Consider the following 24,444-nt stretch of genomic DNA (forward strand, 5'->3'; position numbering starts at 1 on the left):
GGCAGCCCCCCGGGGCCAGCCCCAGCGGAGGCCGAACCTGCCCCCGGGCAGAGCCTGCGCGTCTACTCGGACCTGCACGCTTTCTACTACTCTTGGTACGGAAGCCCGCGACGCGAGGGCCACTACATTCACTGGGACCACGTCATGGTGCCACACTGGGACCCCAAGATATCGGCTAGCTACCCCCGCGGCCGCCACAGCCCCCCCGACGACTTGGGCTCAAGCTTCTACCCGGAGCTGGGACCTTACAGTTCCCGGGACCCCGAAGTGCTACGGGAGCATATGACCCAACTCAAGGAAGCGGCCATCGGTGAGTTCCTCCCCTCCCTGCGGAGCCCTATTCCCCAGCCTCCCTCTTCATTCTTATATCCCAGTTCCTTCTGGTCCTGTCACGGGAACTTTGGTCCCACTCACTCTTCAGCCTGACTTCCTATCCCTTCCCTTTCTACTCTCAGAGCGCTCACCACGAGACATCACCCCCACCTTCTAACCTCTCAATTCCAGGGCCCTTTCAACGGGCAGAGCTGCTGGGAAGGCCTGCGCGCCAGATAGCGTGGGGTGAGGAAGCAAGTCCTCGTGGAAGTCTTGAGGAACGATGAGGTCTGGTTATCTTGGCCTCTCAGAAGTCTGTGGTTCAGAGAAATAGCACCTGGGATGGCCTGTGCGTTTATATTGGGCTTAGGGTATAGCCTCAGTCATTTCTGCTTTTGTTGACTGCAAAGTTTACCCACATTGCATGATGGACCCTACTCTGCAATAAAGGACCCAGTAGCTTTTCGTCAAGTACTTATCTTGAAAAGATGTCTCTGGGAGCTCCTTCGTAGAATGGAATGGGGAGGCTCAACTGTTTTTATTTCATCACTGAATTCTGTTGGATTTTTACAGTACATTTCAATTTAAGTAGAAATTGTGGTGGTAGGAGAGGAATTGAATGCCAGAGATCATGGTTGGAGGAGTACACAGATAGAGACCAGCCCTCAAGATTTTGGTTTTGCAGGGCAGACAGTACAGACAAATGTTATTTCCCATGGGACACATAAGATGACCTTTACTCAGGTTTTTCTCACTGTGGGGACCTCAGGTTTTCCTTTCTTCCGGAGAGGACTGCGACTTCCAGGTGGGTGTGGCTTTGTCCAACCATTTCCCTTTGTTCTACCACTTGCTGCTGCCCTCGAGAGAGCCTTCTATCTCGGCTTTCTCAGCTTCTTCACGGCGGTTGCCTTAAGTTTTCCGCAGTCTTGCGCTTCAGCACCACAGTTATGGACAGCTCCAGCACGCAGTGCTCTTGGATATGTTCTGCAGGAAGTGAACCTGGCAGAGAACCCCTCGAAGTTTCATTCAGAAATTATGGATTTGGAGATGGCTTGTGAGGAAGCAAATCTCTATTACAGGAGTACTGTGTGTTTGTGAAGTAACCTTTGTATTGTGTCTCAGGTGTCCTGGTCCTGTCCTGGTACCCACCTGGCATGGCTGATGATAATGGGGAACCCTCAGATGATCTGGTGCCCACCATTCTGGACACTGCCCATCAGTACAACATCCAGGTAAGTTTCCAAGAAGTTAAGTGCTTCCTGTCACTGGGGGATTTTTCTCCTCCTCCCTCTGGGTTAGTGCTTCTACCCAAGTTCTTGGCAATAGCCTGAGTATGGTTAATAGATAGCAAGTGTGGTGTGGGGGGTGGGGTTCTAAGGAAAATCCTACATCAATTTTATTGTCTTAAACTCTGAAAAAAGTAGGAGAGCTACATGTAGGACACATGGGAGACTAGGTTAACTACCACAATAGATGTTATGTTGGAGCCTCAGGTCCTGGATGGAGGTTAGGAAAGGGCTGAATGTGCCACAAACTTAACTCCAGCCTCAGCTCCCAAGTGGATGGCAATGTGCGGCTTCAAGTAGAGAACAACTTTCTCAGCAGGTGAGCTCACTTTGAAGAGGCATGATGGAGCTGAATTAAACTATCTACTTATTTTCCCCAAAATGTACCAACCAAGTCAGTCATTGACCTCCCCTATGCTGAAGGAATAGAGAAGTCCCATTGCCCATTCCTGAACCCATCACTGACATGTTTAACAGGTCATAGCATTTTCCCATCCACACAGCTCAGTATACTTCTTCCCACTGGTCCATGCAGGCAGCATCAGTTACTTGGAGCTGGCACATCGTTGAAACCTATTAATCATCCTACAATAGGCCATCAGAATGATTCCCAGAAGCCTACAGGGGGAGGCAGGCAGTCTTCTTGCTGCTCCTTTTGGCTCTGAAGAGCAGTGGCTGCTTTTATGATACGTACCCACGGTTGCCAGCTTCTCCAGGCTACAGTGGGAGCATGAGCTTCATAGGTTATAGCCCCAGAACAGATACTCACCTGACCAGTATCTCCTGTTTGTGGCAGGTGGCCTTCCACATCCAACCCTACAAGGGCCGGGATGACATCACGCTGCATGACAATATCAAGTACATCATTGACACGTAAGGCTGCTCTGGGGCTGGGTTTTGCTGGGGATCAAAATGGGTGGGATAGGTGACAGGGCAGGTCAAGAGACACAAGGATAGAACAACTGTGTCCCCAACAGCTATTTTATAGTAAGAGAGCACTCAACTTGGAGTTGGGACCTGGGTTTGGATTCTAGTCCTGTGGTCTCCTATCGGCAATTAGAGGATGCTCTTAAGCTTTTGGGTTTTGTGTGTTACAGTAATTAATATATTTGAAAGTGGCATGTCCATATCATTCATTCATTCAGAAACTATTTACTGTCTAGGTATTTAGGTACTATCTGAAGCCCTAGACAGTAATAAGTAGGACTTGCAAAACTCCTGATACTAGTTTAGTGTGTAGTGGGGGGTACAGTGAAGTAACTGTAGTTACAGAGGGAAAAATCAAACAATGACCCATACTCTAAAAATTAATAATAAAGAATGAAAAGGGTGTTGTGTTAGTATGCCTGAGTAACTGGTCGCCAAGTAAGCTTTCCTGAGATGACATGTGAGCTTACACCTGATAAAAGATGGTGGTGATGGAGGTGAGCCTCTTCACCCTCAAGCTTAGGGAGAATTACAGGAATTGAAGTGTGAAAGTGGCTTGCACAGTGCCTAGAGCAGGGAAGAGAGGCTCGAATAAATGTATGACAAGGCCAGAAGAGGGAGGGACCAGGTTCTTGCTTGGAAGCATGGCTGGACTCTAAATTGTACTTGGGCATCAGGAAAGACCTCATCCATGGCTGGTCCTACTTTGCTGACTTCCCTCATCTTAGCTGCCAGCTCAGGCTCTTCTCCCTCCCTATTCTCAGGTATGGCTCCCATGGTGCATTTTACCGCTATAAGAACAGCATGGGCAAGAGCCTTCCACTCTTTTACATCTATGACTCATACCTAACATCCCCTGAGGCCTGGGCCCACCTTCTGACACCAAATGGACCCCACTCAATCCGCAACACCCCCTATGATGGAGTCTTCATAGCGCTGCTGGTGGAGGAGGGCCACACTCATGACATCCTGGCTGCTGGATTTGATGGCATGTATACCTACTTCGCCTCCAATGGTTTCTCCTTCGGCTCTTCCCATCAGAACTGGAAAGCTGTGAAGAACTTTTGCGATGCCAACAATCTCATGTTCATTCCTAGTGTGGGACCTGGTTACATTGATACCAGCATCCGGCCTTGGAACAACCACAACACTCGGAACAGGGTCAATGGCAAATACTATGAGACAGCCTTGCAGGCAGCCCTAACAGTGAGGCCTGAGATTGTCTCCATCACCTCTTTCAATGAGTGGCACGAGGGCACCCAGATTGAGAAGGCCATTCCTAAAAAGACACCAACTCGGCTATATTTGGACTACCTGCCTCATCAGCCCAGCCTGTACCTGGAGCTGACTCGCCGATGGGCTGAGCACTTCATCAAAGAGAAGGAGCAGTGGCTGATGTGAGGGGCTGGTGTGCCAGTCTCAATGGAAGAAGTAACCATGTGGGCCCCAACTGAAGTTACAGGCACTTGCTTGTCTGAGTCAGTAGCTGAGTGCTTCTGGGTCTGAGCCCATGTGAACAGAGCCTGTATTTTTAGGCAAGATGGTGCTGGGGTACTCTGCAATGACAGAAAGCCAGGCAGTGTTCCGGATGGGGAATCATAATGGCTGGCAGGTGACTGGACTTGGCCCAGGGCAGCTCCACATCCTGTTAGGACACTTAGCTTTGAACTTGGCAGGCCGGTGTTATGAAGTTCTCTTGGAAGGGGGTCAGGGTTCTGGGCTAGCATGCACCCTGCTCCTTCTGCCTCTCTTCAGGTCTCCTTCCCACATCATTTGTCTTCTCTAGGTTTGGGAACTACAGCTGAGACTTTCTAAAAGGGAAATTCTAGATTTAAGCTCTTTCCTATAGATTCCTGAACCCAATTTTCAGGAAACAATCCTGAATATTCACATATTCATGTAACACATACTAATCAAGCACCTTACCACATGCTAGGTGCTGCAGAAAAACTTGATCAAGGGATGGTTCCCCTCTTTCAGAGGCTTCCAGGATCCAGCTTTCCTTGTTTGGTGTGGCCTTGTAGCTAGTGCCTGAGCACAGCTATAAGTTTCTTTATTTGCAAGTTTAACCTATGCTGAGAGTTCAGTTCTTTCCCCTTCAAGAAAATACCTCGTGCTCCAGAGCCTACATTTTCCCAGATGAACATTTAGCTCTAGGGAGAGGACTGGGACACCTCCTTCCTTTAGCTGTTTAAGCTGAATGAACTCACTAGAGCCATTTTCAGTGCTACTGTGATTTGTAGTAATTAAATATGATGTGGTATTCTCAAGCAAGTATTCCTTTTGCTCTCTTCTAGATCTCAATATGAACCTGTAAGTCTGAAAAATTCACATGTGGGATGGGTTGGCTACAATGTTAGAACATTGAAGAGTAAGTTTACTTAAGAAATTAGTAATTTAAGCAAGATTTCCAGAGGGGGTATTTAATAAACCAGCGTTTACTTACAAGTAAACTAGTATGTTAACAGTAAGGGCCTTCATTAAAGCAAGTCCTTGGGTCACTTTCCTGGAAGATTCTTAGAATTAATTCACTTGAAAATAAGTGCACTGGTAATTACTGTGTTGAGAAGTTTATGGGTTCAAGACCAAAACCCAATTCTGTGAACTGGGCTGCAGAAAGGGGAGGAAGAGTTATCTCCTGGTGACGATGACTCCCAGCTCTAACTAGGGAACAAGCCCCAACATGGATGGGAAGTCCCTGGTTTGGTTGGAGGAAGCCAAAGGAGGCATGGACAGGTGAAAGGGCTGTTATAAACCTGTTATAATTCAGAGGGGAGTTAATACTGAGCTTTCACTTCACACATATTTATTTCAAAGTATGGTGTGGCCAGGGGGCAGGGGCAGCAATCCTTACACTCTGTTATGGGCAAAGCAGCCTGGTTTGATTCTTTTAAAGGCTAATTTGTATCAAGAGCTATAAAAACATTCATACAGCTCAATTCAGTAATCCTACTCAAAGGAAATAATTCAAAAGAAAAATAAACCATTTATAAAGACATTTAATAGCAGCATTATTTTCAACTAAAGAAAAACAAAAGTTCAAATGTCCGACAAGAGTTGTTTATACTTGTCACACATATGAAAAAAGATAGAGAGAGGCCTGCTGTGTAGACACTGGATTTAAATAAAGGTGTTATTGGTATAATTTATTTTATGAATAAGTAAGGGTCAAAGCTGAACAGGGTCATAGAGGGCCACTTTCTAATAGTCTTTAATATGGACTCCATGACCCAGCTCAACACCCTGCCAACTGAGCTGGCTTCCACTACCATCAGACCAAGATGATTCACTCCGTCTTTCAGTATATTGCACACCAGCCCCACAGGGTGCCAGAGGAAAATGGCCTGTGCCTCTACAACATGTACCCTAACTTGGGGCCCTTCTCAGACATACACATTTGTGTGTTTTGGTCACTTAAATATTATAGCTGGTATCCTAGCTGATTTGGAACTTACAGAGAAGGCTCTCTTTCAATTTCAAATCTGTTATTTACATTATATTTCAGAGTTAAAAAAAAAAGGGCTCTCCCTGATGGTACAATGGGTTAAAGCACTGCATTATGAAGCTCTCCAAAGCCACTGCAGCATGAGTTTGTTCTCAAGTCAGGGAGCTAACCCACATAGCGAGGCAGACCTCTCCAGACTTCTCCTGCTGCTCCCCTCAGCAATGTACTTTTGTCAATCTGCCTGTTCTGCTCCCCACTCTGTCTCTAGTGAATCCTCTCACCTACTACATCTCTGGCCTATACCCCAGTCTGTAAGCATAAATAATATCTTAAAAAAAAAAAGAAGAAACTTTCCAGAATAAAGCTATCCTAGGAATATTCTTAAAGTCTCTATTCAGCTTTCGAGTGACCCGTGAAATTGTAGAAAGAAAATACCTCTCACGTGTCTTCCACCCCCCAACAGAGGTACAGTTCAGCTAGCAGCTTCGGGGGCCTGGTCAGCAGTGTTCAGCAAAGAGACAAGTGATGCTGTAGCCCCAATGCCTCTGCAACTGAGGCCTTGCCAACCACCAGGAACAGACACACAGTGTCCAGCACCAATCCTTGGGCTCTCCCTCCTTTAGAACTTCACACACAGGATCCATGTGAGGGAAGCAGCCCATACTTCTGTTGGAGGATGGCTGTAGTACTTTCTAGGGCACTAAGGAAGAAATGAAAGACAGAATTTGATTTCCCAAAGCCCTGAGCTCACCAGGGTCCAGTGATCAGGGAGCACTAAACTCCCTGTCACTATGCTCTGTTCAGCAAACCCCTGAATCCCTCTGAATCCTGAAAAGACCACCAAACACCAAGTCACGCTCCACCAACCACTTCAAACCTGCCTGTTCCCCTCAAGGTAACACCTTCATTTTGTTAGTTTTTTTTTTTTTTTTTTATTTTTTTGGCACCCCCCCCCCCCCAACCTCCCTCAATTCTACTGCAATACCACAGAAGACTCACCATCCTGGACGAATGATCCTGAACTTTCCAGGCACAGATAAGTCGACCACAGTGGAGCCTAGTCGACACTCAGGGCTCTGGCCATCGCCAATTGGTCCGCCATCGATGACCAGGGACAACTGAGGCCAGAGGTCCTGGAACTCCTGAGGACAGAGGCAAAGGGCATGACACTACCCCTGGCAACTGCAATGGTGTCATACTGCTTAAAGTGTTAGAGAGAGAAAAGCCACACCTAAAAAAGATGCTTAAAGGCATCTTCCCCAAGCATTTCATTCAGTGATCAGCTGTGCCTAGGACGCTGCACTATCGCCTAGACACAGTATTCTATCAGGACTGCAGCATATACTAAAATGTTAATTGAGCTGGATAAAACACTGTCATTACCACCCTCCCAATCCATGAAAACACTACAGAGGCAGCTGCATCTCTGATTTTGGGACTGGGAATCACAACTTCCAGCTCCTGTGTGAATAGGTCAGCTGCTTCCTTAAAAGCTAACAATTATCCACCTCCTACCCCACAACCCATTCTACACTGGGTAGAGCCACCAGGCCAAGTAAAGTCTCAAGTCTGAGAGAAAGAAGTGATGCTGAGCTCTCAATTCCCAAAGATCCTGAACCTACTCTCTAGGTCTGTGGCAAAAAAACCTCACGACCTCACTATGATCTACATTTAAGCTCAGTAAGAAAAGCCTGTGGCAAGTCAAATTTCTGTGTCCTCAATAGTTCTAAGCTATGCAGCCAAGACAACATTAAGATGGTACTTTTTTTTTTGACCTGGTTTTTGGCAGATGTAAGAGGCAAGGATCAGGAGTTATTTAAATCTTTGGAACCTTAGCAACCATTACACCATTGTTGTAAAGACTAAAGACTTATTGCTTAACTCTATTCAACTACTTCCACAAGAAAAAAGAGAAGCAATGATTTTATTTATCACCATGTGTCCTATTCTTAAAAAAGTCAGTGGGAATAAGTCACCCGTTCTTCCCGCAGCCTCTTAAACTTTAATAAAACCATTCCAAGATTCTTCAATTTCAAATCCCCCCACTCCAACTCCTGCCACCTGGGCATATTCCCATTAGACCAAAAGGCGACTTCCCACCAGTCAATTTCAGTGTATAGTCAATGCCACTGGTTCAGAGGAAACACTCTGCCCTGGTGATGTTTCTGGGGAAGTGGTGTTCTCACCTCCACATTCAGAGAACTGGCCTGGGAGCTGAGGTTGGCACTGGTGAGAGCAAGAGGTCCCCCAAATACCTGAGTCAAGTCCTGTATGAAGGCATGATCAGGAATCCGGATGCCCACAAGCTAGGAGGCAAGAAAAATGGTGACAGAGTTGGCAGGGTTGGTGGATGAGCCTGGCCTAGGTCCCAGTCAAATGGAAGAGTCTAGGGGCCACAAGAAATCTGACTCACGGGAGTGAAGGGGTTCAGGTCCTTGTTGAGCTCCTCTGAGCGTTCCATCACCAGTGTAACTGGTCCTGGTAACAGGTCTTTCAGGAGTCCCTCAGGGACTTTCACGTGGCAGTACCTGGGAAACAGGGGCACAAATCTACCCAAAAACAAAGGGCCAATGCTGGTCCTATTCCAGATTCTAGATAGACCCAGAAAAGGGCTGTTCTTCCACACCCCAAACACTTGAATTGAAGGTGGGGCTCCAGAGGTGCACGGCAGGCTTGGCGTTCACGAGCCTCCAGTTTCCGAGGCTACAGCTGCTGCACCGCTCCCCGTTTTTCATTTTCGCGGCGCGGTTTACTTGATCAGGTTACCGGGTTTGTCATTTTTTCAAAACCCCGGTATCGCTCCCCGCCTCCTTCATCACGAGGCAGCCAAGGGAACAGGGCCACGGACTGCCCCGTTCACCGCTGCGCCCCGGCATCGCGTTCAGAGACCGGCGATCCTAAAGTGCTCGATACACACTTCCAGTTCCGGATTCCTGGTGAGCATGGACAAGCCCCTCCCGTTCTCTGCGCCTCAGTCTCCCAAGCCTGTCACCGGAAGCCCCTCCCGCGGTGCCGCCCCCAGCTGGGCCGGGTCGGGGCGGCCTCACCTGTAGACGTCGGCCACGCGGCCCAGGCATACGGCCAGCGGCTTGGCCTCGCTGCGGCCCTTGAGGCGGTACACAGCGCCCAGTGCCGCCGAGCAGCTCGCCGAGCAGGCCAGGCCGTACAACGTATCGGTGGGGACAGCCACCACGGCGCCAGCGCGCAGCTCGGCCACGGCGGCCCGCAGCGCCTCGGTCCAGCCGGCGCGCTCCGGCTTTGCGGCCCGCACGGCCCCGCTTCCCGGGAGCCGCAACAGCCGGGCCCCCGGCGCCGCCGGAACAGGACTCGGCGGGCGAAGGAGGCGATCGCTTCGGGCGGAGCCCGCCGGCCCCTCGCTTAATCCCACGCTGGCAGCCACCGCGGCCCTCAGCCCCCTGCACGGACGCGCCGGAGACATCCGCCAAGGCCCGCTTCCGGGAGGAAGTGACGCGCCCAACCAGCTTCCGGTCCGAGAGGCTCGGCCCCACCTCCGCGCCGGGCAACTTAAAGGGACCACGACCCCCAGGAGGATTGAAGGAGACCGGTGGGGACGGGGCGGGGCGCAGCTTTGCGGAGCCCTAGCGCAGCGCTGGGGAGGGGGGGCGGCTGAAAGGGGGGCGGTGGTCGGGCCGCGCAGGCGGAGATGGAATGGGGCCCGGGCACAGACTGGTCACGGGGGTGAGAGGGGGCCTGTCGGGGCGGGGGGGAAGGGTCTCGAACTCCGCACTAGCGTCGGCCCTGACCGTCTGTCTCTTGCTCTCTCCCGGGCAGGGAGGCTGCCGGCGTGGACCGTGGGAAGGCGGGGCTGGGGCTCGGCGGGAGGCCACCCCCGCAGCCGCCCCGCGATGAGCGCGCCCAGCAGCTGCTGGACGCCGTGGAGCAGCGGCAGCGGCAGCTCCTGGACACCATCGCCGCCTGTGAGGAGATGCTGCGGCAGCTGGGCCGCCGGCGCCCGGAGCCGGCTGGTGGCGGGGTCAGTGCCCACCCCGGGCTGGGCCTAGGGGGTGGGGACTGACCACTGGCTGGACTCGATCTAGCTTCCCTTGGAGGGTCAAGATTGTCCCCACCCCTGTACCCCCAACCTCCTTTCACCTGGGCGTAGAGGCTTTGAAGAAGTTAAGTGCTAGCCAAATGCCAAGTGGCCACATCTCGTGGGGCCTAAGCCAAGGCCTTTCCTCCCAGCCTGATATTTTTCCTTTTCGTTCCAACCAGAACGTCTCAGCCAAAACGGGAGCGCCCCCACAGCCAGCTGTCTCCACCAGAGGTGGTTTTCCAAAGGATACTGGCGATGGAGCTGCGGAGCCCTGATCATTCTCGAGCCGGGTGCCCTGACTTCTTTCCCTCCCAGGGGCTGGTGGCTGGACTCTGAACAACTCCCTTCTATAAAGGGGCCAGTTTTCACTGGCAGTGGCCGGTACTTGGCTCTCAGCCTGGGATGGCAGCTCTGCTAGCATCTGGGTTTACTCCCACTTCATCCTGGCTGAAGGCAGTGCTGAGCTTAGAAATGTAGCCAACGAATACCCAGTCTGATTACCCGGATTTGGGCAGACCAGCAGTGCTCGCCACAGTGGTCTGGCCTGCTTTGGGGGTCCAGGTGGTGTTACATGTCCATTTCATGCTTGGGGGGCTCCTAGCCCCACAAAACACTTTCAGCAGAGCCTTGATTAAAAGGAAACCTGCAGACTCTCCTGGTGACCGACCTTTCCTTTCTAGCCCCTCTTTAAGACACTGAATGCTGGGGAGGGGGAAAAGTGTTTAAAATTTGCCAGCGATGGACAGGGGTGGGAAGAAATGCCACAGATACTACCGGATTTAAATAAGCATTTAATTAGGATTTCATTAGTATTTAATATTGCTTTTTCAATTCCAAAAAGTTAAATTTTCACTTCTTAGCAGATATTTTAAAGTACAATATTAAGTTTATACAAAATGAGCAATTAAGCAAACACCATTATTTCACATTCTTCAAAAATACAAATTCATATTTACTCTTTTTTGGGTTTGGAGGTTTCTTCCTTTGGAAGTACTGAACCTGTAACGTTTTCATATCGCTCAGTGGAAGTCTGTTGTTCCCATGTTTCACAAATAAATTTGATAGGTTTTTACATAATCCAAATAAAATTATTTGGGATTTAAAAAACTTGTCACCAAACCTCTGGCCAATGACTAGTATGTGTCAAAGAAGAAGGCTCTTGTGGGTTTTGCCTATTCTGGCCAGATCTGGGCCAGAGATTCAGCAAAAACCTGTTTCCAGCCACTTTCCCCAAAGCTAGATTAGGAAGAGTTGAGAGGGCAGGGGATGGCCACCTTGAACTCCCACCCCCACCCTTACATTCTTCAAAACACAATAAAGGGTGTAGCCTGTTGAGTCAAACAGCACCCCAGGGAGGCCTGAGGACACAGGGGAGAAGGGCAAGAGAGGCCTCTGACTTGGCACCACTACAAGTGTAACAAGGATATTGCAAAAAACACCCCTGGGTTTTGGTGAAAAAAGGTTTTATGAAAAATTTTCCCATAAGAAAAAGAGTAGAAACTGCATTGAGCTGAGAAAGTAACACTACATTATCACCCAATTTTTGGCCCAGCAGGCACACGACCAAAAGGGCAGTGTGCGGTTTGAAACTTTGCTTCCAGTAAAAAAAGCTTGGACTATGTACACGTTGACATAAAGATCCAGTTTAATTTGCATTTTTCAGTGCAGACTGAGAAGCCCTCTCTTGAACAGAAATAACAGTGAGAAATGCCCAGTGATCATCAGCTTCCCCAAAGGGCATGAGAAGAAACATAGGACCCTATCCCTTTCTCCCCAAAAAGTACATGAGAGGTAACAGGCTAAACTGACTGACCAATCAGAAATATGCTTAATTCAATTTTGTTGCCTCCTCCACTCCCTCAAATTAAGGAATGGACAATTTCCAATCTATGTCACAGCAGAAGTATTAGTACACACTGGATCTATGGAAATCTTTCTGCTTTGGCTGAAGTATATTTTCTAATTTATCCATTCTATAGTAGCCTGAGAACTGAAGATAAATGGTGGTGGTGGTGGGGGGGGAACAGATGGGCGTAAAGGAGAAGTTGATAAAGCAGGTAACGCTAACACCCTGGTTTTCTGAAGTTTATGAAGGCTAGAGGCCTGCTTGCTCAAAGAGCCAGCATCAGAGGGAGATGGGGTCCAGCATGGAAATGGCTCCGGCAGCCTGCTCCTCCCCTCCAAACTACCACTACACCTCCCCATACATATTTCTGATTGGTGGCTTAGGAAAATTACACTCTTTAGCAATATTGTTGCAAATCCACATATCAGTGGCTTCCTGTGACTCTGGAAAAGCCTTTAGGATTAAGGACGATGGATGTGATTACAAATATTAAAGTCCAGAAGGTGCCAGGTTTTCTACCTAGGGAACAACCTGTTCCTTTCAGGCATCACTTTGTAGTGGTGAAGAGGGGAAAGATGACAAGGGACCAGAAGTGATGAAGAAGGGCCTCAACAGTCAGCAGAAAACTGGACCCACAGCAGTTCTTTAGGGGGCCTGAGAGGGCGCCCTTGGGCACACAGGGAAGGCTTGCATAGATTGAACTGCGAATGCATATAGTGTTTCCCTACCGTCTCATAGTACAGGGCTGATCCTGGGGGAAAGGCGGCCAGGCCAGGGCCACATGGGACAACGACCATCAAGCTACACATATTGCACCAAGGTAAGTGCTTTTCTTTTCACACCTCAATTCAACTTTTTATTCTGAGCAAAAAATAAAACTTTGTGGAAAGTATATATATGTATATGTATATATATGTATATATATATATATATATATACACACACACACACTCACACACACAAAAGAAATTGCAGCAATTGGGTTAAAGATAAAATAACCTAAAGTGCTTTTTTATTTTATTATTTCTCTAATATACCAATATGAGGTTCTGCAAACTCGTCCCTCTGGACACATTCAGCATTATACAAAGTCTCTCGGGAAAACCCATCCACCCTCCATTATTCCCATCAGTCTACTGCCTTGACCCTACAGATAAAACTCTCCAATCTACTGACCCTCCTAGAGATGGTGAAGAGAAGTCCCCTGCCTTCTTTCTACCCAGAGAGGTTTTCACACCTTAAGGCCCCTCCCAGGCTTTGTACCATGATCTCCTAATGGGGGTGGAAATCAACACCACCAGCTGGTCTCACCAAATTGGTGATCTCCCAGACCCTGCCAGGAAAGGCAGGGCCACTTTCCCTCCATGCTACACCCACCTGCCTGGGAAGGGCCAAATTCGCTAAGGCAGTTTGATGATGCCAACCAGTTTTTCCTACCACCTCCTAACTAAGCCCATAAACTTCAGTCTCCGGTGCTGCCTAGTAACCTTTAAAGGGGTAGTCTGTCTGGAGATGCTGGTGGACACTTACACTTCCAGCTCAACAATGGTTGGTTATTACCATGGTAGGTAAAAGGGCTTGATCTCACCAGCTTAGAGGACCACAGACCTTCCCTAGCCCCACTGTAGGTTCATCCCCAGGTTTGGGGAACCACACCCTCCATGTCCTTTCTGGCTCCACTTCAGCCCCGGGCCTCACTTCAACAAGGTCCCTGGTACTAGAGGCCAGACTTATAGGAGGGATGGAAGGAGAATGCTGGAAAAGGAAGCAAATACAGTCTACCCTGTGGAATAAACCAGCTCTTCACAACCACAAACTAGCAATTAAGCACATTCCTGATTTTTCCAAAGTTGTTTAGAACCGGTAGCATTACTCCTTGTAATCTTGAGTCATTCTCAAAAGGCAGATAACTTCAACCAGAAATATCTGTCAGCCTAAACACTGTTTTAAGCTGCTTCTCCTTCACCCCAATCTTTGGAGAGCAGGTAAGTCTCTGAGCTGGGAAGGGCCTAACAGGAGCAATACCTTTGACGCTTCCAGTGACCCTTCCTGGGCATGTTTCCCATCTCAGTTCTCACCAAATTCAGGTGACTGGTGGATGGGGCTGTGAGGATGTCGTTTCTGCCTTCTGATGTGAGTAACTCCCCATCGTGTTACTCCCTCAGAAACTATAGAGAAACTATATAGAGAAGAGCAAGGGTCCCACCACACAGTTTCCCATATATGGGCACAAGACTCAAAGACAGCCAACGACAACCCATGACCAGCAGCTGATTTCCCAGAAGGCTAACCTGCTGTGGTAAAGAAGGTCAACTTCTGCTGATGTCAGTGGTCACCAGAACCCACCAGTCTGTTGGGGCAGGGGAGAGCAAAAGATCAAAAAAACAATTGAACCTCTTGACTCCTAGACTAAGAAACCACCACATGCTTGCCACTAAGTCCATTTCTCCTCATGGCAACATTTCCCACCACTGCCTGCCTGTCCAAGTCAATCCCTGAACATCCTGTTAAAAGAAGGGCCTCTGGCTCCTAGGAAATGATCTGCTCCGGATACTGGCTGACCCTGAGAAAGAACAGGCGAGTGACAAGTCTAGGTGACTATAAGGAAGGAAAAATGATGGCTGCTTTCGTATGCTCTTGACTCAGGAGAGCAGTACTGCTGGAACATGCTCTGTACTGAGCAGGCAGGGAGGCTCCTGGGAAGCAAAGCCAGGCAAGCCCCGGGCCTGCCTCCTTTCTGAGCTCGGTAAGGTTGGTGACCACTGATGACTGCGTTAATATAGCCATTTGAGAGGAACTTTCCACTTTAGTGTGAACTGTGTTTTGGATTTTATTTTAAGAGGCAATGACTGGGAGCCAAAGGCAGACCGATGGATATAATTCTATACACAGGTTCCCCCCACCCCCAATTTTTTTTCCCTTAACAACTTAATGAAACATTCCCAAATGAGATAACTTATTGCAACATTTCAGGCTTTTTGGTGGAAGGGGAATTTTGTGTTTTGTCTTACCCTGAGTAGAAGATCATCGTTTTTTTTTTTGTTTGTTTTGTTTTTTGTTTGTTTTTCTTTAGAAATCATGACTAAGCTGAGCAAGTCACATCTTTCTTTGCACTGTACTAGGCTGTATGCAAAACCCAGAAGGGTGAGGGGTGGAGATGGGAGGGGGCCTGGCCAGTACCTGACGTGCCGCCTTAAACTCCCTTAAAGCCACATCTCCTGATAAACAAAATGCAGCTCTTCTGCTCTGAGAAAGAAAATACCATTGAAGGAAGGCAGACCACCGACTAGCCACGGGCCATAAGCTACATGTCCACTCTTGGACAAAACAAGATGTACCCCAAGGAAAACTCATTGCCATCTACAAGCCCTGGCAAACAACTGAGACATAGAAAGAACCAGGAAGGCAAAGATGGATGCTGCTGCTAGAGCCCGTTCTGCAGAACGCAGGCGCAGAGAACACTCAACAGCTGGCCTTGGGCCCCTGCAGAAGCAGACCTGGCAGCCATGTCCCAGGCTTCAGCAGCCCATTCGACTGGGCAGGCTGTAGGAGATTGCCGCAGTCACCCTGAGCTCCACCAGCACCAGCGAGAACAACACAACCATGTCACCCGATCCCTGTCCAGCTCATGGCAGTCTGACCTGCCTCTGCGGCTCCCCTCCCCACCCCCATGGAGTGAGGTCTGGTGTCCCAGGCAAGCTTCAGCCTCAGAATCAAAAGACACACCGGGAAGAGCAATACCCAACACACTGAATTCTACTGCCCAAACCAAAGACCCCAGTGCAAGAGATGGGCAGCATTAGATTGATGGAAACCACACCCTTTCATTTAGAATTTTTATGCATACGAGTAACCTTAATTCCCATGTTCACATGACAATAAGCAAAAGTGACCTACAGTGCAGCCAGACAGTTCATTTATAACTTAGCTTTTTTTTTGTTTTTTTTTTTTGTTTGTTTTGTTTCCTCCAAAGATCAGTTTCTTGATATGGATGCTCCTGTGACAGGAATAAAGAAAATACGTCTGAAAGGTGAGGATTTCAAACAGTAGATTTCTTCATCCTTCAAACAGCTGACCCACGATGGTAGGCATCGCACCTCACACTTCCTGCGCACCCGCTTCCTGGAGGCAAGTGTATCCAGGCCTTTTACTTGGAGAAGCTGCTGGTCAGACCCATCTCCTCCTCCCCCTGCAGTAGTGCTTCAATGGGAATCAGGTTGGAAGGGGTGTCCAGGTTCTGGAGGGACAGAAACTCTGACACATCCATGGCACTTAATGTTTCCGTCTGAGAGTCGGAAGGAGTCTCTGCTTGTCTGCTCTGCTCACAGGAAGAGGGTATGGTGGAGGAGGATGACAGGGGCACAGCGGGTGAGGAGAAAGTCTGTGGTGGTGGCTTCAGGCTGAGCCCATCAGGAGGCTGGGAGCTCGGCTCCGGAGGGGGCGGGGAGGAGCAGCCCTTTCTCCTGCCGGCTGCCCGCTCCTTGGCAGAGTCCCGGCACGCACATTGACACTGACACGCCTCCTCCTGTTTGATGATGATCACAGGAACACTGAGGCCAATCTGCTGAACAGAGCTCCCTGCGAGAGAGGCGAGAGAGACTGCTCTTCAAGTAGCCGCAGGCAGGGGCATGAGGGATACACAGACCTCGTGAGTGTGTAGTGCCATGGAGGCAGGAACTGTGGGAAGGGAGGGTGCCAGGCTCCAGGCTTTGTTCTGCTGTAGACTAGACTGCATTCTGTCTCTGGTAAAGAGCCTCTGTCGCTTCCCCACCCCTGACATGGTCTCTCTTCCTTACAAAGCCACGTATATCATCTAAATAGACCCATGTCTCCAGCTTCATTTGCAGCCCTTCTCCCCTGCACACTCCCCCCTCCCCCCATGCGAGGCACAGCACATCTTCCTCACATGTCTGGATCGAAAGTTCTTCCTTTGCCTAAACTCCCCAGATGGGCTGTTGTTCTGGAGGACTTACTTTAACCCCAAAGGCCTAGCTCACTCCCCACCAGCAGGCTTAACAGAGGACTGGCCAGAAAACAGCTGACACTGAAGGGTGGACAGAGCTATGGTCCTCCTCCTGCACCTCCCCACACTGCACAGGGCCTGTCTCATGCTGCCTGCCTGTTTAGGACATCTCGCTCCTGCCTGTCGCCCCCGTCTCTGCTAGCCAGAGTTCTGGCACACCTCTGCAGCCAGCCTGTGCACAGACTCATTCTCTTTCTTTAAATATATCGTGCACTCTGATTTCAGGTACACTTTGGGTGTCTAGCAGTATTGGAGACCAAGGGGCAGAACAGAATAGGAGCCCTGAGTACTGACGCTTTCAGCTCTGCCACAACTCACCTATGACTCTGAGGGAGTCATTCAATCTTTCAGGGCCCCAGTTTCTTGATCCACAAAATAAAGAGCTTGAAAAAAAGGACTTTAGCTCTATGTGAGTCTCTGACCCAGATGCTATTTCTTCATGATTGTAATTAGAAAAGAGTCCAGTGAATTAACAGCTGCCTTCTTTAGCACCAACTGTAATCCAAACTTTTCTCTGGCTACATTTAAAAGCTATTGCTGTGGGCCCTCCCTGGTGGCACAAGGGGTTAATAGCACAGCACTATGAAGCAATCTGCACCCACTGCAGCACGTGTTCAATCTCCAGCCAGAGAGGTGACCCATATGGCGTGGCAGACCTCTCCTGTTTCGCCTGCTGCTCCTCTCAGCAGTGTATTTCAGTCCATCTGCCTGTTCTGCTCCCCACTCTGTCTCTGATGAATCCTCTCACCCCCACACCTCTGGCTTGTTCCTCAATTCTTGTATGCATAAATGAATAAATCTTTTTTTAAAATTAAAAGCTATAGCTGAAAGAGGAAGAATCATTATTGAAGAGTATTAAATGTGGCATGTATACTACAAGCACATTTACTTCCAATAATTGTCAGAATAGGAAATACTCTTAATAAACAGTACAATGTGACAAACTTAATTAAAAATTTTTTAAAGCTGGAGCGAAGCAACAATTCATTGTACTCAAGGGCCCAGAGAGTTGATTTTCTTTAAAAGCTAACACAGAATTACATACCTGTGCTACTGGCTACTGGTACTGCAGTGGTAAAAAACACCTTCTCAACTTTAGATGCTTGCTGCTGAAAAAAAAAATCATATTATGGCCACTTAAACACAGCGCTCCAAAGACTTGAAGCTGCCCCAATTGTAACAGTTCATGCAAGACAGAAAACCCTCAGTGCTCAGGAATTTTTGTACTGAGTGATGTTTTGTTTGTGTTCTGACGTGAGGTCACCACAGTGTTTGACATTCAGTGTTGACAATGTAGCCAGCTTTGTCCCCTACTACTTGGCTCTCTCCCAGCTGCCTAATCCAGTAAGTTCTGTGTGCCCAAAGGTCCACCAAGGGTGCTTTTCTCAAGCTGCTGGTGTTTTCAGCGGGAGCCCAGAGGAAGCTTCATCTCTAAATCTCTACCCCCGATGCCCCCAACAGCCCAATGAAAGCCAGAAGTCGTCTCCACACTCAAGGACTAAGTTGTGTGCTGAGGACAAGCTGAGATGTCCTCTCCCAGGCCCAAGGGCCCCTGTAAAGGCTCAAGGGCCCCGGACTCTGCCACGTATCAGTTGTTAAGGTCAGGCAAGTGATTTAACCTCTAAAAGGACTCAGTTTCCTCATTGTGAACAGGGAGATGACAACCAAAGAATCTCCCGAAGGATGCTGAGAACTTGCGATGGTGAGATTCCGCACACGTGAGCTGTTTCCATTAAAACTATGCAGGACCACAGCAGCGAAGCAGCGATCACCCTTAGTGCTGTAGTCCACTTCCCATGAAATGGCTACAGGGTTTCTCTTTTCTCAAGTCTTATCCTGAAGGGACTTTGTCTTATCCCTCCATGAAGTTAAGAGCTGTGTCTCCAAGATGAGTTTGAGGAATGGAAAGTTTCAGATTAAGTTACTAGAGGTGACAATAGAAAATAATGATAGAAAAATGAGACACAGATTTAAATAATACATGAAAAGGAACTGTGTGGAAAATGAATGACACGTATTCATGCCCCAGAGCCAATCTAGAAAAGGACACACGGCAGACTGGGCCGCACTTCGGCCTTCCAGGTGACTCTGGCCATCTGCAAGTGAAAATAGGCTGCCTCCAGCGGTGGCTGGCACCCCATGTGTGGGATTTGCGTGTGCTCACAATTTTGGCCTAAACTACTTTTTCAATTCATTTGAGAACATCACACACCCACCCATTTCTCCTACATCCTTTTCTCTAGCTATTCATCTTGAGGGCCTACTCAGACCTCAAGGTTCAGGGGCTCAGCAGCCACCCAGCAAGCCCTGTCTCTGAATCCCTCCTCTTGGCTACAGTAGAGTAGCCAAGGGCACCAGCTTACTTAGGGGTGGCGTCATGCTGGCTACTCCCTATCTCTAGGCCTCAGCTCCCCATCTCAAAGTCACACACACTTGCCAGGACTGTTGTGATTAAAAGGGTGACACATTAAGAAAGGATTGGCAAACCAGAGACATTTTATGGGGTGGAGTGGGGAATGGGATCAGAAACAGTGGGGGTAGGGAAATGCACTGGACTATGGTGATGGCACACGGGTGATTTGGTGGAGATTACAATTGAGACGGAAAAAGGGCACAAAATGATGTAAAAATAAACAATTATTAAAAAACAAAACCAAACCAAAAAAGGGCTGGCTTAGCCCAGTGGGTGACATCTACGACACAGGCATACAGAAACAGTAAAAAGTCACGGGAGAGGCTAACAGGGTAAATGAGCACAAACAATTTTCAGGGTGGTGAAATCCTTCTGGATACTGTAATGATAGTGCATGACACCAAGCATTTGTCAGAATTCAGAGTGAATACTAATGCAACTATGGGCTTTAGTTAATAATAAATATCAACATTATTGATACAAAAGTACCACACTCATGCAAGATGTTAATAGAATAATGAAAGTGGGCGGACAGAGAGTATATGGAAATTCTCTAAACTATGTTCAAATAAAATCTAAAATAATATAAGAACTGTGTTCATCAGGTAATGCCTGACATTAGAGCCTCCAAGTTCAAAAGCGCGCAGTCAGTCCTTACACACGTTAAGGGTTCAATAAATCATAGCTGTAGTACCATTTTTATTATTACTTGGCACTTTGCCCTCCTGGTAATACTAACTTTCTTTTGGGCATTTTGGCCTCTCTAACTAGAATGTTAAATATTTATAAACAAGAGATCATGGCTTACATTTTCCTGTATTCACAAGAGAATCTGCATGGCAGCTGATAAATACCAAGTTCTCAAATTAGACTGACTCAAATGACAAATTCATTTCCTTAGTCATGAAGACCACTTTCACAGGCGATGGCTGAAGGTGGGCTTCTGGAGCACAGGTTGTTTCTGCCTTGGCCACTGCTGTCTAGCTCCATCTGACAGGACATCAGCCCTCACTGCAGTCTGATAGTGCTTTGCAGGATAACCTGCTTTCCTGAAACATTCTTGGGGCTCTGCAGTTTGTTGACCGCTTTCCTATACTGGCTGGTGGAGATGGATTATTTGTTCAATTGCCTACTCCTAGGTAAACCTGAAGGCTGTTTCCCTGCTTACATCTTGAAGGTACTGACCATGACATTCCCAGGATTTCTATCATTTGAGTATGGGGAAAATGACTAAGAGAAAGAATTATTATTTTAGGACAGATGTGATAACCACTCTCTTTTTTTTAAGTAAAAGTCTCTGAATAGGTCGTCTATGTAAACCACTTTACTGCACTACATCTTTTATACATAATACTTACAATTTGTTCTTGGTTCTGCGGCGAACTGGTGGCACCATTTAATATCCATTGTAAGTTCTGTTCTCCCATGACTAGGCTGGACTGCAGGATAGCCGTGCTGGGAGTCGGGGTGATAGTTATAGTGGGGTTATTAGTTAGGACAGGGTTGGCACCCAGGGGCAGAGTCTGGACCATGGCTGGTAGGGGCTCAGTAGTACTTTGTGGCTGGGGTGGTGCTGCCACAGCTGAAGCCACTGCCGCTGCTGATGCAGAAGCCCCAGCAACAACAGAAAGTCCTGGTACGATGGGGGGCGGTGCCTGGGGGTGCGGAAGATACTCTTGATGACTAGCAGCAAACTGTGTGCTGTGGGGAACAGGCACTTCTGGAGCTTGTAAGAGAGCAGGGGGGTTGCCAAATGCAGCTTGCCGGGAACCAGGTCCTAGGGAGGGAGCAGGCGGAGGAGCAGACGATGCTGAGGCTGGTAGTAGAGGCTGGGGTGGATCGGAGATGCCAGGCTGCAGTACAAGTGGAAGAGATAAAGATGCTGAATTTCCTGTGGATGGCGGAACATCACTGACTGACTCTGCATCACCATTAAAACTTTCAATCAAGGCAGCTGGCAAGAAAAAGAAATAGAAGTATATATACATATCCCAATCCTTACAGAAACTACAAAAACAGTTATTATGGGCTAAACGAAAGACAGCCTCTCTGTGCCAATTCCTCCACAGCTAGCAGGCTGGCCTCTGGCTTTTCATTTAATGACACTTCTGATCAAGTACCAGGTTTTCCCATCAACTTTGGTTTCTAAATGTGAAGACTCAGTAGATGTTTAACCATAAGAAAAAGTGTCCTACGGCTTTTCTGGAAAACACATTAGACATCCTTGTGGCCTGAACAGCAACACCCTCTGTGACTACTAGGAAGTTTTGGGACAGATTTTCATTCAATTGCCATTGGATCTAGCATCTGAAGGTCTGTCTACCCACCCATAAACAGGGCACCACATCAAAAGGAATCGCTCACAGCACCTCTCATTTTTTAAACATGACCAAGAGCTTTCAGAAAAGGAAATTCCCTCTTCACTGGCCATTGAGGGAAAGCAGAATCTAAAACAGACCCTTGCTGAGGCAAGGAAGCTGGAATTGGCACATTACTGAAAGTACCCTTCATTCAACAGGCCTGAGATAGTTACCCTGTTGTTCAGCACATCAACAGGGGTGAAGTGCCCTCCCCAGCACTCAGGTCTGAGCAGGATGAAAGTCTGTACAACAAACCTGTCTGTTGAGGATCTTCCTGAATTGCTGGGTCGTCTACATTCTGGAACATTGATTCAAAGATGATTGCTGGTGAAATTGTGCTGAGATCCTGGCCCTGTGTCTGATGGACAGAGACAAAGATATGAGACTCAACTCTCCTGGACAATTTTGCACACGAGAGAAGACAGAGCAGCCATGCCAGAGAGATCTTTTGATGAGCTTCTTGCTTCTAATTTCTATTTCCCAAGATGGCATATATATCTTTAAACCTCAGACATTGAAGACCTGGATTCTCAAATACTCTAAGATAGTAGTAGGTAAAATGACTTGCAGGCCAAATGCCTGCAATAAAGTTCTACTCTAACACTAGCATGAAAGTTTATTTCTGAATTATCTCTGCTGCCTCGGTGCTTCAACTGCAGAGTTGAAGAGTTGTGACAGGGCCAGAGGGTCCACAAAACCAAGAATATTTGATGTCTAGCCCTTTCAAAAAAAGTTTGCTGATCCCTGTTCTGAAAGACCAAATCCTACCTAATGGATTGTATAATATTCATTATTTGCAAACTGCTTTTCTCATTTAATAAAAATCACATATTTAATGAATATCTTTGAGGTCACTGTGTAACATTTATCTTTGAGGCCATTGTATAACATTTATGATAGTCTAGCATGTACACATGGCAAAGAATTATACAATATAAAGGAACTTATAGTCAGACAATAGTGATCACCTTATAATTATTTGTCACTGCAGGTTTCTTTGTAATTTACAATTGTGAAAAGATCAAGGGCAATTATAGAAAGATAAGATGCGAACACAACAAAATATACAATGCCCTCAGGGTCTGATTCCTGGTAGGCACCAAATAAAATGGCCACACCCAAACTCCCCTTCAGTTGGAAGGGGAGAGAAAAGAGCAGTCTCCCTCCAGCCACCTTCCCCCACGTTTTATAGGCAGAAAGGCAAAGGCAACAGCCCCCAGGAACCCAGGCAAGTACAGAAAAAGGTAAAGCAAGCGGGGCTGGCTGAGGGGACTGTGGCAAACTGTGGAGTGGGCCTGGTCATCTAAAGGCTGCAGGGATGCAGCCACTTGGCTCTGCCTGCCTTGCTTAAGAATAGCATGAAATTTGGATTTTTATGTGAAATTTATTGATATGGAATTAAAAACAAGTAGTTGAAGAAAATTAAAATTACTGTATAGGCTAAACAAAACCTATCTTGGGGCCCCCTCCCTGATGGCATAATGGGTTAAAGTGTGGTAACGTGCAGCACTATGAAGCTTCATCATGAATTTGACCCCAGCAAGGGGGGTGACCCACTGGGCCCAGCAGACTTTTGTCTTGCCCACTGCTCCCCTCAGCAGTGTACTTCATCAGTCCATCTGTTCTACTCTCTTGTGAATCCTCTTACTGCCTCTGGCCCGTACCCCAGTTCTGTATGCATAAATAAATCTTAAGGGGGAAAAAAAAAACTATCTTGGGGCCAGATTTTTGTCCCTGTGCCAATCTGTGTTTTAAGATCATTTTGCAATAGCTCTGCTCTGGAAGGGAGGATAGAGCTGCTCAGCAATCTAGAGGTCCTCCAGGTTGAGATGAAATTGGCTATTTGAGCCAAGAGAGCCAATTATTCTAGCATGATTCCATCAACTGGAAGAAGTGAGAAAGTTCAGTGAATCTGATTGTATGGTAAAAGGGGAGGCAGAAAACTATTCAGGGATTCTGGCTTCTAGTCTGGAGGGAGATAAGAATCATAAGCCAAAAAGGCAGCCTACAAACTTTTCATACTGGCACCAAGTAAATATTTTTTACATTATATGTGTAGGTACATGTATGCTTCCTGTTACATGCATTGTCATATGTATAACTAAAACAAAAGTTTAGAAAACAATGCTTCTCCTTATATGCGATGTTTCCTGATATTTTCATCTCTGTTAATATCCTTAAATATGTTGATTGAGGACTTTCCCAGTGGCCAATGCGTTAGGACGCAGCACTGTAAGCTGGCTGCAGTCTCTTCAGTGCGATGATGTGTCATATTTTTCTGTTATGTATATTATATCTAAATGAAAACTTTTTAAAAAAGATTTATTTATTTATGCTTACAGAACTGGGATACAGGCCAGAGGTGTGCTGGGTGAAAGGCTTCATCAGAGACAGAGTGGAGAACAGAACAGGCCGACTGATGAAGTACACTGCTGAGGGGAGCAGCGGGCAAGCCAGGAGTGGTCTGCCACCCCATATGAGTCAGCTCCCTGGTGGGGGATTGAACTCATGCTGCAGTGGCTTTGGAAAGCTTCATAATGAGGGGCTTTAGCCCACTGCACCACCGGGGAGAGCCCAAAACTTTTTTTTTAATTTTATTTTATAACAGTTTATTTTTACATCATTTTGTACATTTTTTCCCCTCATCTCAATTGTAATCCCCGCAGGTTTCCCATCACCAAGTCACCCTTGTGCCATCACCATAATCCCGTGCATTTCCCTCCCCACCCCACCCCCGTTTTTGATCCCATTCCCCACTCCACCCCCACAAAATGTCTC

At 47.6% G+C, this 24,444-nt stretch overlaps 4 protein-coding genes across 6 annotated transcripts in view; 2 read left to right on the forward strand and 2 right to left on the reverse strand.

Annotated features, from left to right (window-relative positions):
• Window positions 1–1,473: 1,473 nt before the first annotated feature.
• On the forward strand, window positions 1,474–5,836 carry MANEAL (mannosidase, endo-alpha-like). Its single transcript, XM_004678815.2, has 2 exons — window positions 1,474–1,544; window positions 3,290–5,836. The coding sequence occupies exons 1-2, from the start codon at window positions 1,474–1,476 to the stop codon at window positions 3,924–3,926; spliced, it is 708 nt and encodes a 235-aa protein (XP_004678872.1). The 3' UTR covers window positions 3,927–5,836.
• A 409-nt stretch (window positions 5,837–6,245) lies between these two features.
• Window positions 6,246–9,435, reverse strand: YRDC (yrdC N(6)-threonylcarbamoyltransferase domain containing). Its single transcript, XM_004679441.2, has 5 exons — window positions 9,018–9,435; window positions 8,384–8,498; window positions 8,157–8,276; window positions 6,970–7,112; window positions 6,246–6,670 (listed from the first exon to the last, which is right to left on the reverse strand). Exons 1-5 carry the CDS (start codon window positions 9,407–9,409, stop codon window positions 6,598–6,600), a joined length of 843 nt encoding a protein of 280 aa, XP_004679498.1. The 5' UTR covers window positions 9,410–9,435; the 3' UTR covers window positions 6,246–6,597.
• LOC101635589 (chromosome unknown open reading frame, human C1orf122) lies at window positions 9,027–10,679 on the forward strand. Of its 2 annotated transcripts, none has more exons than XM_004678816.1 (3): window positions 9,027–9,669; window positions 9,763–9,964; window positions 10,204–10,679. In XM_004678816.1, exons 1-3 carry the CDS (start codon window positions 9,635–9,637, stop codon window positions 10,297–10,299), a joined length of 333 nt encoding a protein of 110 aa, XP_004678873.1. In that variant the 5' UTR covers window positions 9,027–9,634; the 3' UTR covers window positions 10,300–10,679. The 2 variants fall into 2 exon arrangements, with proteins under 2 accessions (XP_004678873.1, XP_004678874.1); XM_004678817.2 differs by having other exon boundaries at window positions 9,032–9,535.
• Window positions 10,680–15,620: 4,941 nt separating this feature from the next.
• MTF1 (metal-regulatory transcription factor 1) overlaps window positions 15,621–24,444 on the reverse strand; it is a 33,360-nt gene continuing 24,536 nt past the window's right edge. Inside the window, exons 8-11 of one of the 2 annotated variants that reach the window (XM_004678818.2) lie at window positions 21,922–22,024; window positions 20,665–21,260; window positions 17,939–18,002; window positions 15,621–16,448 (exon numbers count right to left, since the gene is read on the reverse strand). In XM_004678818.2, coding sequence (XP_004678875.1) covers window positions 16,018–16,448; window positions 17,939–18,002; window positions 20,665–21,260; window positions 21,922–22,024 — 1,194 coding nt within the window. In that variant the 3' untranslated portion in view covers window positions 15,621–16,017. The remainder of the gene's footprint in view (window positions 16,449–17,938; window positions 18,003–20,664; window positions 21,261–21,921; window positions 22,025–24,444) is intronic. The other variant, XM_012722374.1, reaches the window with a different exon arrangement.

This window comes from Condylura cristata, unplaced genomic scaffold (assembly GCF_000260355.1).
Source record: "Condylura cristata isolate star-nosed mole 26May11 unplaced genomic scaffold, ConCri1.0 scaffold00008, whole genome shotgun sequence".
NCBI lineage: Eukaryota > Metazoa > Chordata > Mammalia > Eulipotyphla > Talpidae > Condylura > Condylura cristata.

What these genes read in the sequence shown, in the direction of transcription:
- YRDC (XM_004679441.2), bottom strand. Translation starts at nt 9,409, where the DNA reads ATGTCTCCGGCGCGTCCGTGCAGGGGGCTGAGGGCCGCGGTGGCTGCC. An exon ending in ACCTGAACCCCTTCACTCCC is followed by an intron (nt 8,277 to 8,383) that starts GTGAGTCAGATT and finishes CTTGCCTCCTAG; the next exon opens with CTTGTGGGCATCCGGATTCC. An exon ending in AGGATCATTCGTCCAGGATG is followed by an intron (nt 6,671 to 6,969) that starts GTGAGTCTTCTG and finishes TTTCTTCCTTAG; the next exon opens with TGCCCTAGAAAGTACTACAG.
- MANEAL (XM_004678815.2), top strand. Translation starts at nt 1,474, where the DNA reads ATGATAATGGGGAACCCTCAGATGATCTGGTGCCCACCATTCTGGACA. An exon ending in CCCATCAGTACAACATCCAG is followed by an intron (nt 1,545 to 3,289) that starts GTAAGTTTCCAA and finishes CCCTATTCTCAG; the next exon opens with GTATGGCTCCCATGGTGCAT.
- LOC101635589 (XM_004678816.1), top strand. Translation starts at nt 9,635, where the DNA reads ATGGAATGGGGCCCGGGCACAGACTGGTCACGGGG. An exon ending in GGCACAGACTGGTCACGGGG is followed by an intron (nt 9,670 to 9,762) that starts GTGAGAGGGGGC and finishes TCTCCCGGGCAG; the next exon opens with GGAGGCTGCCGGCGTGGACC. An exon ending in CGGAGCCGGCTGGTGGCGGG is followed by an intron (nt 9,965 to 10,203) that starts GTCAGTGCCCAC and finishes CGTTCCAACCAG; the next exon opens with AACGTCTCAGCCAAAACGGG.